General features: G+C 45.5%; 1 protein-coding gene across 3 annotated transcripts in view; it reads left to right on the top strand.

The window, feature by feature from the left end:
- CTIF (cap binding complex dependent translation initiation factor) overlaps nucleotides 1-16,290 on the top strand; it is a 144,028-nt gene that overhangs the window by 93,919 nt on the left and 33,819 nt on the right. For 2 of the 3 annotated variants that reach the window (XM_066568948.1, XM_066568950.1), the window contains exons 8-9: nucleotides 7,910-8,345; nucleotides 10,068-10,397. In XM_066568948.1, coding sequence (XP_066425045.1) covers nucleotides 7,910-8,345; nucleotides 10,068-10,397 — 766 coding nt within the window. The remainder of the gene's footprint in view (nucleotides 1-7,909; nucleotides 8,346-10,067; nucleotides 10,398-16,290) is intronic. The other variant, XM_066568949.1, reaches the window with a different exon arrangement.

Genomic DNA, 16,290 nt, shown 5'->3' with positions numbered 1-16,290 from the left:
TTTAGGATGTGTCTTGGGGGACAGACCACAGAGGATGGTGGTGGGCTGTGTCTGTGCATCTTGGCGTGGGTTTAAAGTTTATATCTCTTGGAGGATTATCAGATCTCGGGTTAACTGATCAGCCTGGGTGTATTTTTAAAGGAGGCAGCCTGGAGTCTGAAGTATAAGCTCTTTTATTGCGAAGTAGTAAAAGATGATTCCATATTCATTCAAGCCACATTCTTACCAGTAGTACAGGATCTGTTTGTGTTTGGGAAACATTGTGTACTGTGGTCGTGTCTTAATTTAAACTGTTTTGTCTAAACTGGACTCAGTTCCTTGTCACTGTGTTTTCCGATGGCTTTTATGTAATTTTTGCAATCTTGTTTACAGTACGCTGAGAATCCAACAACGTAATTCCAAGTAATGTAGCTTTCAAAGAGAGTAATTTCCAAGCAATTTCTACATGAAATCGCAGCAGTGATTTCTACACCAGCCACAGCAGTGAGCCTTGAAGTCCAGGAGGTGCCTTCCTAGCTGGTTGCCTGCTCTATGCAGCAAGGGCCTCTATCTTGACATCGCTCATGATTTGTGGGAGATCCAGCAAAGCATTAAAAGAGCTGTTTCAGAGCTATCTCACATGCCATCTGTACTTGGGATATCTTTCCCAAGCTGCTGTTGCAAAACAGCTCCTTAAATTCCTCCTGAAGATTCATTTCCATGAAGCTTGGAAGAAAATAGCTGACTCAGGCAGCCCGTGCAGCCAAGCATTGCAGAGTGTGAGGGCTGTCCCTGGGCTTCAGCAGCAGTGAGGTTTGCTTTTCAGTGCTTTTGAGTCCATCCCAAGGGGTCTTGTGCCATGTCCCCTCAGCCCAGCAGTGCTCTCTCTGCTCCTGCAACACAGTCTGCAGGCTGGTGGGCCTGTGGATGGGGTGGGAGGAGATGGTCATTCATCCACATGCTTGTGAGTCAGTGGGAATTTTGGATGTAAAGACACAGAATCACACTAATACAATAGTTCAGGTTCAAAGGGACCTTTAAAGCTCATCCAGTCCCATCCCCTGCCATGGTTAGGGGCATCTTCCTCTAGACCACAGTTGCTCAGAGCCCTGTCCAATCTGGCCTTGAGTGTTTCTGGGGGTAGGGCATCCACCAACTCTCTGAGCAGCCTGTGCTGGTGTTTTGCAACCATCATAATGAAAGTCAGTGCTACCATGTTGGTTTATAGTGAATCTAATTATGCTCTAGAGGACCAAATGAAATCATCTCTAGGAAAGGCAGATGTGGTGTCCAGGCCCAAAGGAAAGGTTGTCAGCTGTGATTATACCTCAGGACCAAGGTGGTGACAAAGAGCGTTGTGCCCATGCAGGCAACTCACATGAGGGTTTCATAATGCTTTTCCCAGCAGCCAGAGACTGTGAGCCTCATCACAAACATCTCTCCCCTCACAGCATTGTTTTGCTTGGCTGTGCTTGTCTTCTGGCATTCACTGTATGTTTGTAAAGATGCATACGTGTAAGACTTAAACTATGCACTTCATCTCAGCTGTTCAAAGATGGTTTCAAATCTTGATCACCACCATTTTGACAGGTGGACTTTCTACACTTCCAAGATGCCGTGTCTGTCCAGATGATGTGGGCTCAGTCTAGCAGTTGGGGTGGTCTCAACCTCCGATGACAGAAAGGCATGAAAGAAGTGTGAATAATTTCGTTTTTGTTTTCAGGAGTGAACATGACATCTTGTTCCCTTCTCATCTGAGAAAAATGCAAACAAAAATGAAACTGTAGCCAAGTGAAACCAGTTTGAGAGAGAAAGCCAAAGGGAAAATACAACACAAATCCTGTGTTCTTCATCCTTGGAGCTGGTGGTTATTGCTTTCTGTGGGGTTTAGAAGTTTTTGATTAAACTGTGTGGAACCATCAAGCTTATTCAAGTGTTTCCCATTCTCAGCCATAGCTAGGATAGAAATGGCTGAGGTTGGGCTGTGATGCTCCCTGCATCAAAACAGTGCTGAATTACCATTATCCATGCATATGAAACATCAGAGTGCTTTTCATGGAGGTAGTCTTGCTGAAGAGTACTTCTGGGGGAAGTCAGGCCTCTAAAATAGAAATTCAGACCTTTTTCTTTATTATATATCAGTAAAAAATATTCCCCAGACCTCTTGGTACCTACCTCTTGGTAGTTTTAGGTGCAATAAAATTCCATCTCATCCTAACTGGGATCCTTCAGTCCCTCCAGTTTGAACCACAACATCTCTTAAAGGCTCAAAGTCAGTGATGATGGATATTCCTGACCACAGCAGTACTGCCATGCCGAAATCTCTCCAGCAGTGCCTGCTTTGGGATACCAGTCCAATTGTTTGTGGTCTGGCTGGAATATGCTTAGTTCAGAAAGACTAGGCCTGGAGACATGAGTTTGTTCAGGGGATGTTTCAGAGAATTTTGCTTTTTCCTGCCCTTTCCCTCTTCAGGCTTTCCTAGGCAGCTAGCTAGTACAGCCAGAAATAACCCACATGCTAAATTGAGAATTTTACTCTTTTGGTGGTGACTCTAAGAGGGGCCCTTCTTAATTTCCCTGCTTTAATGGAAAATTGTGTTGAGATTTTCAGAAAGAAGGTGAGAGAGGTGGCCTGACATCCCACAAGGAGCCTCACCAGTCCTCCATTTGCAGGAGAAGCTGCTGAGTTCCTTGGGGATGCTCTGTTCCCAAGCCTTGAGGCGTGTCATGAATAAGAGGGATCTGGGGTCATTTTGGGAATTGAAGGTCCCACAGAGTCCATTCCTGCAGTAGATCCTGGAAGTGTTCCAGGCCAGGCTGGATGGGGCTTGGAGCACCCTGATGTAGTGTAAGGTGTCCCTTCCATGGCAGGGAGGTGGAACTGAGTGATATTTAAGGTCCCTTCCAAAACAAACATTCAATGATTCTGTGATCTTAATCCATCCTTTGCAATAGTGGTTGTTACTTAGTTGCAGGCATTTTAATAGTAAAGCTGATCATGAGATACTTCCAAGAGTTAGCATTATATTCCTGATCCTCACACAGAGATGAGACCCTGCCCAAGCAGACAAAAGGGTGCAGAGAAACTTCCTGTCTGTCAAATGCAGTGAGGAATGTGTTCATTGAAGCACCAGAAGGATGCAAGGAGTGGAGAAGGTTACCTGAGTGTCTCCAAGTCCATTTTAGCTATTAATTACTGGCCTTGGCTATGCCCACCAGGTATTCTGCTCTGCACAAAAGCAGGACTAAATGAGAATTTCAGCTCTGCAAGGGGCTTATGGTGTCCTGGAGGGTTTGTGGCATGAGGAAGTGGGCTGAGATTGAGGGCATTTATCCAGGCAGGTTCTCCAAAGTAGGAACCAGCATTTGGACCTGGTCCCTCAGTGCCAGGATGGGATTTCAGTCTGTTTGGCCATACAAGGTCCTCTGTGTCATGGGGGTAAGTGTCTTAAATGCCACTGGAAATGTATAGAATCTCAGAATTGTTTAGGTGGGAAAAGACCTATTTGACCATAGCACTGTCCAGCCCACCACTGACCCATGTCCCCAGATGCCACATCCACACAGCTTTTAAATCTCTCTAGGGATGGTTCCTCCACCACTGCCCTGGGCAACTGTGCCAGGGTGTGACATCCTTTTCGATTAAGGAATTTTCCCAATATCCAATCTAAACCTCACCTGGCACAGCTTGAGGCTATTTCCTCTTGTCCTGTCCCTTGTTCCCTGAGAAAAGAGCCCAGTGCCCACCTGGCTGCATCCTCCTGTCAAAGCCAGAAGGTCCCTCCTGAGCCTTCTTTTCCCCAGGCTGAGCCACCTGAGCTCCCTCAGCTTCCCCTCATGAGACCAGTGCTCTTAAGTGCCTGCTCACCTCTCAGTTTTTGTAGGAATTGCTTGCCCAGATCTCTGTGCAGCCACCGGGAGAATGCAGCCCCACATTGTCCCCCAGCTCCCCACATGCCAGACAAATGGTGGGGGCTCTCAAAAGACTCATCTCACTCGTGGGGATATGGGCAAGGCTCTGACAGGACAGAGCAACTGTGTTTTAGACCACAGCTGTCCACGTGTCTAAAGTTATTTTCCCCAGACTTGTGCCTTCCTGCTCCTTTCCTTGGGAGCAAACGATGTAGTAAAAACTTACAGGAATCATGTATTTCTGAGCATGTAGGCTGGTAATCACCGAGACAGCTGAAGCCTTACATTTGTTTGCGTAGGCTTCTCTGACAGAACAGACATTTGTCAGATCTAAATTCTGTTGAAAGGTATCTCATTTAGTTAATTAAATAAAAAAATGGGTGGAGAAACAATAGCAGAAGCAAGACCATCCTATTTCCAGCTTGGCAGCCCTGACTGTCTCCCCTTGGTTTTTAGTACTTTTGCAATTTCTTTGTGACTTTCAATGTCTCTTTAGTTTCCATTTTGTCTGATGGCCAAATCCCACTGAAGTCAGGGGGAGTTTTGGACTGAATTGGAATTTGGCCTTTGAAGTGAAAATAGTAATTTAATGTTAAATTGAGTCAAGAGATAAGAAACCATTGTACTGCCCAGATGCTTTTTCTTGTAGCTGAATTATGGTTCCCTGCAAGGCACTGCATCCTTATGGCTCAGGATGAGCAGAGGGGGACAGAGGAATGATTTCCCAGTAACTGCAGCATTTTTCTGGGGTGAATTCTTGCATTGCTTGGAGGTATTGCTGTGTAATTCAAGCTTCAGCTTCCTCCCTGGGTGGGAGGTGCATTTGGGTGCTTTCCTGGACTGGTTCCTTGGGCTCGGCACATCACCCCAAGGCACCATCTTGGGACATCACCTTAAGCTGCCATCTGAGCACCTACAGTGCTGCCCTTGAACAAGCACGAGGTTGTTTCCAACAACCCACAGTGGGAGTGTGGCTGGTCCCCATTTTGTCCTTTCCTGGGGCTCTCTGTGTCCCCAGCACCTTGGTGACACCTGAGAGCAAGCATGGGTCATCCCAGCCTCCCAGGCTTTGAGATGCTGTGCAGTCAAGTTTTAAGGTGTGAGGCCTGTTCTCCCTGCTTTGGCTCTTCTTTCCTGCAGATCCTATTTCTTCTTGGCTTTTCTTCTTCGCTGGGGTGTTGGGAAGATAAAAGCACACAACGAGACTTTGCCTGAAAGCTGGATGGTTGTCTAGACCCCTGACTGCTGCCAAGTCACAGACATTGCTCCTTGTTTGCCATTCTCCTTCCCTTGCCTTTTATTTCTTGCATTTTTTTTTCCCAAAACTCTTTTAACTCTGGTGTTTTCACCCTTTGGCCAGTGACTGCAGAGATTGGTCTGAGTTTGCTCTGCCCCTTGCCATGGGGACATCACCTTTCAGCTGTCCCCTGGAGGAGCAGGGCTGCCTGCTCTCCCCCATCCTATTGCAACAGCCCCAAAATGAACAATCTTGCACATTCCACATTGGCTTAAATAGGTGGGTTTTTTTTTAATCTTACGCCTTTTTTTCATTCATAGCCCTTAAACATTAAGGGTTAGGTTTATAATATGTCTTTAGAAAAAAACTATCCCTGTGTGCATGTCTTGCAGGAATTTATGGCCAAGTTTGGTTCCCAGCTCATTTCCAGGCATTTTCCCTTGCTTATGAAATTATAGCTGTATCTTTGTGCAACTTCTGTAATTTTTGTGTAATATTTACAAATCAAATAAAGTAGCAAGCTGACTGCCTATGAGCCAAGGCTTGAAATGCAACCAAACAGTTAAACTCAGATGTCTGAGAGAAGAACAAAACCACAGAAAGCAAAACTCTTGTACACTTGGCCCTGTGAGGCCTTAGTACCAGATAAGGTTTTTAACTAACTTTTATTTTGACATTCCCCTTTTAATAAGCATTGCTCTTTACAAAGCGGTTTATGTGATTGCATTACTGAGAGGAAACAAAGAAATGCCAGGAAAACTTGATGTGGAGAATCTGTACTCATAAAATGCTTGTAGGCTCCAGCAAACAGGAAAGCTTTCCGCACCTCCGTTTTGGGGTTTTTTTCCTTTTTTTTTTTTTAAATTCCCTGCCATTCAATTTGCAAGGGAAAAAAAAAAGAAAAAGGAAAAAAAAAACCCAAAAACTACAGACTGAATATCTCAGAAAACCGGATCTGGTGGTCTGAGAGTAAACACAAATTCCATCCAGTGCCATGAACAAGCCTGTTCGTCCTGCATTTGTTAAACATGAGCCCTCACTCTTTATGGTTAAAAGCCAGTTGGCCCCAGAAAATAGGTTTTGATTCCTGGGGATGCCAAGGAATACAGATTCCGTGGGCAGATGGCTTTGGCAGGCAGGGTTGGAGACTGCTGACCATTGAAGTGTATTTGTGAATGGTTGCTTCCTTCATCCGAGCTCCCTTAGCTGAGCAGTGCCAGTGATGAAAATAAAACTAATTGCTGTGGGATGGGTTTAAAGTAAACACTGCTATTTATCTAGATTGGGGTGGGGGTTTGGGATAAGGAGTGAGGCTGACCAGGGGTTTTATCATGGCTACAGAACCAATACAGAGACAAACCACTACGGTCCCCACAGCACTCAAAGTTTTTTCCTTGTTTTTGGGGCTGATACTGGGGAGATGTCCTGTGTCATCCTCTAGCACTGCTCCCAGCAGCCTTGTAAAGGCCAGGCATTACAACACCCCACGGGCTCTCAGAGCCAAGACCAATATCAAGGAGGCATCAGGCAGGGAATGCCAGCATGCTTAGGGTGGCCATGCTTAAGACCCAGCCCTGGAGAAGGCAGCCAGTGCCAGGACCATCTCCATCTTAGCTGCATCCTGGAGGATGGCATTCTGGCTCTGCCTTCTCCACTGGGGACAGCCACGCTGCAGCCTGTTTGGAAATCTGAGATGCCTGAGACTGCCAAAGCATTTCTTCCATTCAACTGTTGCTTTTTTGGGGATTTGCCATCTCGGCTACCGGTTACAGCCAGCACTCAGGGGCTTGCTCATTCTTTCTGAGATGTTGTAGTCTCTTGAGTAAACCCTTTGGAGGCAGTTCCTCCTCTCTGTGGCTGTTGGGTTTCCATGTTACCCATCTGGATCTCTGTGCACATAGGTCTCTCTCTGGAGGTTGTGGTCCTGGATGCCATGATCTCCATGCTGCCAAAGCCAAGTTTGGTCCTCTTTTCATCCATGCGTGTGTCCCAGTGCTGAAGGATATGTATAAAATAAGGCCAAAGAAAACCATTTGGTGTTGGCAGATTACCAATTTACTTAGTATCTTGCTGCTTAGTTATTTTTTTCCACTTAGAAATCCTTGATACACTTAAACTAGCTCACTGCAAACTCATGCAGCAGTGTGCCATGTTGGCAGGCAAGAGGAGAAAGTGATGCTGTAGGCCAGGTGTATTAGGAGCTCTAAAGCCTTCAGAAAAAAATATCTCCTGGCATTTCCTGCCCACCTGACTTGCTGCTGCTGTTTTTCCTGGTTAGTGTGGAAGTAACACAGAAACCTGAGAGAATTTAACACAAAAACCTGAGAGAATTTTTCCTGGGTACCAAAGTCATGTTGTCCAACTTCACAAAAACTTTCACCTGAAATATGACTGTCACTGAAAGAAATTTAGGGGCATGAATTGTTAGATGACAAGAAATTGCCTCCCCATTTTCAGTCCCCTGCCAAGGCCCAAGCTGTTTGGTGGAACAGCTGTGTTGGCCCAACAGAACCACGAAGGAATGAGTGAACTTCCTTTGACTTTCTTCTACATTTTTTTTTTAAATACATTGTCATTCAGTTTGCAAAATAAAAAGCAAACTAAACAACCAAACCAAAAAACCTATTTGATTTCCAGCTAGCAGGAGTTAATTTTTTTAATTAAATATATATATTTTTTATATATATTTTTTATATATATATATATAATTTTTTTAAATTATTATTATATATTATTTTCTGTGGCCAGCTGACCTCTCAATGACTTCCTTTGGCTTTCCAGGCGACAGCAGAGGCTTCCCAGCGGGAACAAGTCTCAGCAGCACACGGATCATCAGCAGGGTGGCACCAAGCATAACAGGGACCACCAGAAACTCTACCAAGGAGGCCAGGCCCCTCACTCCTCGGGCAGGACGGGCCACCACGGCTACAGCCAGAACCGGAGATGGCACCACAACCAGAAGCACTCGCCCAATGACAAAGAAACGCACAGAAACGCCAAAGAGACTGAGAATTTGAAAATCGAGGACAGCCCCGCGTGCACGGCGCACGTCCCCGCGGAGGCGCCGCGAGGCCCCGAGGCCGTGGAGAAGCAGCCCCAGCAGACTGAGCCCGAGACCAAGCGGAAAGACAGCGCCCACGAGCGCCCTGGGGACAGGCCCAAGATCAACCTGCTTCAGTCTTCTAAAGACAGGCTGAGGAGGAGACTAAAAGAAAAGGTATTATTTCTTGGGTTGCTCTTTTTGTCAGGGGCTGGCCAATGGCCATTCTCTGTATAAAGGGTGGGGTGAGCTCAAGGGACGTTTCCCCCATTTTATCTTAATCCCCCAGTGTCAGCACTTCTCTTGAGGTGTCTTTGTGCTTCTTCAGGAGGCCTTTTATTGAAAGAATTGGGACTCTGAGCTTGAGTTCTTGGGTGAGGTTGCTACCAGCTTCAGTTGGACTGGAATCTCTCCCGTTTTCCATGGGGGAAGGCTGGTGCACACATGAGCTCCCTCCTGATCTGAAGAGCTCGGTCACTTCCCAAAAAACATGTAAAAAAGGCAAATTGTCTTTGCAAATACAGAGCTAAATCCCAAAACTTTGACTCCTGAGTGCTGAACAGTTGGACTCCGCTGCTTTAAAGCTGATATCCATTTATCTCTGCAATGAATTGAAACGCCCTTATCTCCCCCCTTCCTTCCAGCAACCCAACAATAACAAAAGTATTGCATGCAAGTGACGGAGGAGAAATCCTTTTTGGAAACAATATTCAGCCACAGATTTCTGAGGAATTTGGAGATGATATCTCCATTTGCCCCCTGTAAAACTCAGATTCTTTCTCTTGAGATTCTTTTGTCAGACTGTAAAAAGCATTCATGGGGTTATCTCTAATGAGATTTCCAAAATACAGAGCAAAAATAACCTGAACATATACAATTCCATGGGAGTGCATGCTGGAACTGTATACCTTTGAATGCATGAGCATTTACTATTTCTGGATGTGGCATGAGGGGGAGTAAGAGATTTTGTTAGGTTTTTTTTATGTTCTTTAAAGCAATGGAAGTATAGTAGAGACTTTCAAAGTATTCATTTTAGTGCTCTTCTCAGAAATTTAGAGTCTTGTAAGACTAAAAATCTCATCAGCACCCACTCTTGGGTGGGTGTTGTCAACAGAACCAGTCTCCTGATGGGAGGTTTGGACAACTCCCTTGGGGATTGGATTTGCTACAGGTTTGTATTACATAAGATTGAGCTGGAGGGGTAGAAGAGAAGACCAGAGCAAGCAGGATGCATGCCTAACACTGGGGAAAAAGGAGCAAACGTATAATAAAATGTTGAAAAGAATCAATAATTTTTGTGGTAATGATGGGAAGTGAAAAGTGTAACAGGCAAGAGATGGAAAAGTCAAGAATCTTTTCAATGCTGGGATCATATGACTTCTTTGAGCTCAATTTACATAATGAAGTGTATATATTAAAATATATATTTGTATTTAGATATATCTATTTATATGTATATATTTTATATTAAATAAGTATATGAAATATATTTTTATGCGATTGTTGTCTGAAGATTTTGCAAACATCAGTGCACTTTCTAAAGAGAAACAAAAAAATGTCCATTATCACAGATGTCACAGACACCAGAAACTGGTCCAAGATGCCAAAGGCAGTCAGAGGTGATCAGACTTTGGCATCCTGGCTCAGGACCCTCAAGGAAATTTTTTTCCTGAGCTGGGGGTGGGACTTTGGGATTGAGTGGTGTGGGAAATGGAGAAAGGGGACATTTGTGGGGCAGGCTGCATGCGCTTATGCTTTCCAATGCTGATGTTATACTACTGTGCCACTAAAAATTGCTTTGTCTTTTCTCTTTCTCTTTATGTCCTCCCAATCCCCTTACCCCTTTGCTGTTTGTGCAAGGACATGGGCTGATATATCTGTTTTTTCCTTGTGTAACAGACGCCTTGTCTTTCCCTTTTCACGGACCAGGACGAAGTAACGGTGGAAACCACCGACCCTGAAAAGAATAAAATGGACAAATTAATTGAAATTCTCAACAGCATGCGGAACAACAGCAGTGATGTTGACTCCAAGCTCACCACCTTCATGGAGGAGGCCCAGAACTCCACCAACTCTGAGGAGATGCTGGGGGAGATAGTCAAGACCATCTACCAGAAAGCGGTGACAGACCGCAGCTTTGCTTCCACAGCAGCCAAGCTCTGTGACAAAATGGCCCTTTTCATGGTGGAAGGAACCAAATTCCGGAGTCTGCTCCTCAACATGCTGCAGGTAACGAGATAAAGTTAGTTGTTCAGATGCCTGGAGCATCATCTCAATTGGTCTGACCAGTTATTTGGAGCTGAGCTGTTACCAAATTCCTCTTGAACCCAATCGATGAGTTCAAATTGCACCTGTTGTTTTGTCTGTGCACCTCTTCAGTGGTTACCATAGATAATGTGACACTGAGGGCATTATCAAGGTACTCTTCATTCTCATTTCATGAACTCTACAAGAACTGTGGCATCTCACACCAGGGCCTATCTGAATAATGAGTCAGCTGCTTGAGGCAGCATTGCCATGGCATGAAAAGAAATGAACTGGGAGGGTCTCTCAGTGTAGGCTGTTAGAGTGGAGGGTCCATCTCAGCACCAACAGCATCAATACAAATCTCTGATGGTCTTAGACACCAGGCTGATACATGAGCAGGCTTTAGGCTGCACTACCTGTCTTGATTCTGCTTTCTGATTACAAACAAAACTGAAATAATTGCATATTTTCCCATTATTCTGGGTGACTTGTTTATTGATATGTGGAGAACTGGTTGGTTGTTCTGCTCCAAAACCATCAGTGACAGCAAAGTTGCAGAGGGGAGGAAAAGCAGCAGCTCTGATCACTGGTCCATGAGGTTAATGGTTGGACTTGGTGGTCTTGGAGATCTTTTCCATCCTGGATGATTCTATAATAATGTTGGATGATAGAAAAAAGGGCTATCCTCAAGTGCCCATGGTCTGCTGGGAGGGAGTGTGTTTTACTCCAGTGCCACCATTAGATTGGACAGTTGTTTTCTGGGAGGGTGTCACATGCACCTCCAATTTTCTACCTCTGGAGAAAGAGTTGAAACAGTGAATTTCCATCCTCAGTTTAAGGTGCATTTCCACGTGGCTGTTCCCTCACACACCATCTGTGGGACATGCAGAGCTCACTTTTCATTTCTCTGCTCTCCATACAAGTCTGTTGTTCACCACCACTCCAGTTTTTGACTCATCTTCTCATTCTTCTTGCTGCTCTTGTTGGAGATGCTCTCTTGGATGCTGTGGCTGGCTGCCTGTACCTTGAGTTGACATTGGGGCAACACAGCAAGCAGGGAAATAAGGAGTAAAATAGAATAGTGAAAATTGATATCAGATAATTCTGCAGATTGACTGGTCCAACTTTGCTTCTGTCATTGCTCTGCGTGCACATGAAACATAACAACTCTCCCCATGTCCACTCCCCCCTGCAAAGCCCTTGGCCAGCATACACATCTGCCTATTACCTGTACCAGGGGCTGATTTGTTCCAGATTAGTATTTCCAAAGGGAATATCAATCAGAATGAGGGAAATTGCAGACAGAATCAGTCACAGAATAAGCAGCAAGGGGCTGGAGGGAGCTCCAAACCTGCTGTGCATCCCTTTCTTCCCATATCAGGTCACTCTTGCATCTTTCCCTATTAGGCTGAGCAATCTAAGAAATCCAGAATAAAGCCCAGGAATGATGGCCTGAGAGCAGCAGGGTGTTAGCCCACAGTTGATGCTGATGGCAGTCCTGGGTTAGGGAGGACTCTTCCAGCTTGCTTTATTCCCTTGCCCCAGCAATTCCACCCATGCAAACAGACCCATGTAAACTGATGTGTACTGCAGCATCCTGTGCAAGACTGAGTGGCTTCCCATTCAGCTCTTCACAGCATGAATGTAAGATAAATAATATATCTCCTATCTCCAGAGAGACTCAAAGTGCTTCTCAGGAACGAGTTGCCAGTCCCAGTGTGATGGGAGCGTTGTGGAGAGCTGAAGTGCAAAGAGGGAGCAGGGTGTGCGGGTGACCGAGTTCATGTGCTGAGGCACAGAGAAATATGCAAAAGGGATTTGTTCAGCCCCAAACTGCACATCTTTTATAAATGTCTAGATGGGCAAAAGGTGACAGATCACTACAGGTCAAAAGCAAAGTGCTGTGTGAAATTGAATAATTTAACATTTCCTTTCTGATAGTAAAGGATTTTGACTTTCCAAGCAGTGTTTTCTAAATGAAACAATCAGATGCACTCAAACTGATTCATAAATACTTCGGTCAAGCCCTAAACCAGGAATATTTTGAGCTATTCAGGTCTGATAGCCCTGGCTGGAGACAGAGTCAGGCACGAAAGAGTCATTGCAGCTGCCTTGGTGTGAAATAAGGAGGTTAATTATCAATATCAATATGGTATGTTGGAACTGATACGATGTATTATCAGTATTAATAAGGCATATTGGATATTATGTCATGTTACAGAGTAATGTGAATACCCCATTAGTGTATGATATATTAATACATTGATATCAGTTATTATATATCCATATGTATACATATATATATACACACAGATCTATATATATCCATATGTTACAATCACATTTTTATATGACTGATGATAGGACATTACCCAGCTACAATCCTGGCCCTTCCACCATCAGATACTTTCCGTCAGCCATTTTTAGATAACTCGACGTTAATTAAAAAAGAGAAATAAACCTTTATTAAAACGCTTGCTGCAGAGCAGGATTTGTGTCTCTCTAGCACCTTTCAGACTAATCTGATCCCCGGGCGTAAGGAGCTCGGCTTGCTGGGCACCGGCGAGCTGGGGAATTACTGTGCCGGGGTGTGATAAATCGGGATCAGTGTGATCCCTGCCCGTGCTGCTGGCGCCTGGGGCTGCACCGCTCGCCCCCCCATCTGCTCCCAGCAGATGCTCCTGTTTTGTAGGGGCTTGTTTGTCCCTTTCCCTCAGGACTGCAATGGCAACAGCTCACCCCCACCAGAGGACCTCAGGAATTGGTGCATGAACCCCTTGAGGTGCCCTGCCAGCATGGTCATACCTATAGACATCATCCCTATCCCTGTAGACAGTGTCCCTCTACCCTGCTGGACCTTAAAACAAAGTGGTTTTTTTCCCCCTGCAAAACAGGCAGTAAACTGCCTTTTTAACATGGTTCCTCTTCTGTTTTCAGGTGTTGACAAGGTGCTCATGCTCAAGGGTTGCACATGTTCACAGCTTATCTCAGGGTACTTGTTTTGATCCCAAAAGAGATGCCAGTACTGCAGCATGGGAGTGTTGTCACACCATCCCCCTCCCTGCCAGCAGCTCCTCTGAAGAACTTTCCTATAGCCAGCATGATCCACTTCATCTCCTAAGGAAAACTCTGGTTTGAATTTATCCTTCACTCCATGTTTTGGTCCAGAATCTTGGCTAGGTCTTGAGTTTGGGTGCTGCCAACCTTTCAGGAAAAGAGATGTGGAAAGGGGAGCCATGGGGTAGAGAGGTGGTAGAGCTGACATGTGGGAGCTTGGCACTGGGGGGATCATTTGGCATCTGAGTTGTCCAGCCCTGGCACAGGCTGCCCAGTGGTGGATCACTGTTCGTGCTGGGATTTAAAAGCTCTGTGGGTATGGCACCTGGGGACATGGGTCATTGGTGGCCTGGGCAGTGCTGAGGGAGTGGTTGGACTTGGTGATCTTAGAAGGCTTTTCCAATCTAAACAAATCTGTGGTTCTGTGATTTGGGTTTGATTTTCTCCTCATTGAATTGGGTTTAGTCTTTCGGTAGCAAGAACAATTTTGAGCTATTTGAGCCCTTGGGATGGACCTGGGTGAGCTGGACCCAGGGAGATTGGATGTCTGGGAGCATGAAAGAACATCTTAGTGGACACATACACGAGTTCTTCATGCCTCTAGAAATACCTTCTTAATTAATACATTGAAAGTGTTTCTCCTTTGAGAGGCTTTTGCTTGTCATAGTTTCACTCACTGGCATGCCCAGGCTTTTTTTTTTTTCCTTTCTTTCCAGTAGGGGGGTGTTAAGCAATGTGCCACAAACCCTTCACATGTAACATAAGTTGGAGTACTCCTCTGCTGGAACAACCGTGCTCTTTATAGCAGAGCTGTGTCTGCATCTGAGCTATGCAGAGCCAAGTGTATTATTAGAGTGAACATCACTGGGGCTGTAATTGTACACTGCTCCCCTTGGCAACCATGGCCAACAGCACATCAAACAGAAGGCTGATACCTTCTTTTAATAATAATGAAAAAAACCCCACCAAAATCACAAAATGAACATCCTGACACAGAGCAGCAGAGCCTGCTGGCCTGCTGCCAGAGGAGTTCCATCCCTGCACATGGAACTGCCTTGGTGCCAGAGGAGAAGGGCTGGTTCTGCTGGATGCCCTGTGGCTTACCCTGCTGCGTGCCCTGTTGGATACCCTGTGGCATATCCTAATGTATATCCCATTTCACACCCTAATGCATACCCTAAGGCACTCTGCATTTGATACGTCATAGGATACTCTGTGGCGAACCCTAATGCATCCCAAAATTTATACCCTAATGCATACTCAGTGGTGTACCCTAGTGCATATCCTGTTGGATGCCCTGTGGCATTCCCTGGTGAATATCTTGTGGTACAGCCCTAATGCATTTCCCATGGCATATCCGATGGTACATCCTAAACGCACCCTATTACTTACCCTAATGAACTTCCCATGGCATATCCTGTGGTACATCCTAATATACACCCTGCTACATACCCTAATGCACTTCCCATGGTGTTTCCTATGGTGTATCCTAATGCACACCCTATTACATACCCTAATACATTCTCTATGGCATGTCCTATGGTGTATCCTAATGCAGACCCTACTACATACCATGATGCACTTCCCATGGTGTTTCCTATGGTACATCCTAATGCAGACCCTACTACATACCATAATGCTACATTCCCTGTGGCATACCCTAGTGCATACCCTATAGTATATGCTAAAGCATTCCCTGTGGTGTATCCTAATGCATTCCTTAATACACATCCTATTGCACACCCAAATGCCTACCTTATGATTTACCTTACTGTATATCCTATTGGATACCCTGTGGCATACCCCAGTGAATACTCTGTGGTATATCCTAAAGCATTCTTTATGGCATGCCCTGATGAATACCCCATTTCCCACCCTAATGCTCCCCTGTTGCACACCCAACTGGGGGTTTTGCCTTATTGCCTACCCTATTGCACACCCCTGTTGCATATCCTGATACATTCCAGATGTTGCACACCCACACAGAGTTTCTTCATCATCTTACTGCAACCTCATGATGCCCCAGAAATGGCCTTTCCTTGGTTCAGTGCTGTGCTTGGGTCTGGATGTAGAAATTTCATAGAAACACAGAACATCCTGATCCAGAAGGCACCCACAAGGATCATGGAGTCCAAGCCCTGACCCTGCACAGGCACCTCAATGACCCCTGAGACTTTTGTCCAAACATTCCTGGAGCTTTGGCAGCCTCAGGATCATGCCCATTCCCTGGGGAGCCTGGTCAGTGCCCCAGCACCCTGTGGGGGAAGAACCTTTTTCCAATATCCAACCTAACCCTCCCTGGCACAGCTCCAGCCATTTCCATGGCTCCTGTCCCTGGTCACACAGAGCAAAGATCAGTGCCTGACCCTACTCTGCACATTACAAGGAAATTGTAACTACAGTGAGTCTCCAGTCTCTTCTCCAGGCTGAACAAACCAAGTGCCCTCAGCCCCTCCTTGGATGACTTCCCCTCTAGACCTTTGAGATGAATAGTGGGGGTTTTGGCAGAGGTTTCACTTCAGTCTCAGTGGCCTTGGTTGGATTTGAGATGATTGGTGTGACCATTTATAGAGGGGCTCAACCAGGAAGGTGGCCAAAAATCCATTTATGTCATCCCAGGTGGGGGATGGAAAAAGGAGAAGTTAGGTTGAAGCATTTCTTGGGATGTAGGTATTGTGGCATGAGGTACTGGAGAACTGACTGATTTCCTCTAGTAAATGTGGGTGCAGTGTGAAATGTTTGCCAAGCAGAGCAAGAGGATTTGGGAGGAATGAGCTGAAGTTCTTCCTGTCCTGTAGCCTTTTTAGTCTGAGTAAAC

Source organism: Molothrus aeneus, chromosome Z (genome assembly GCF_037042795.1).
Source record: "Molothrus aeneus isolate 106 chromosome Z, BPBGC_Maene_1.0, whole genome shotgun sequence".
NCBI lineage: Eukaryota > Metazoa > Chordata > Aves > Passeriformes > Icteridae > Molothrus > Molothrus aeneus.
The sequence above is the reverse complement of the archived record's forward strand: the minus strand, read 5'-3'. Positions and strand labels throughout refer to the sequence as shown.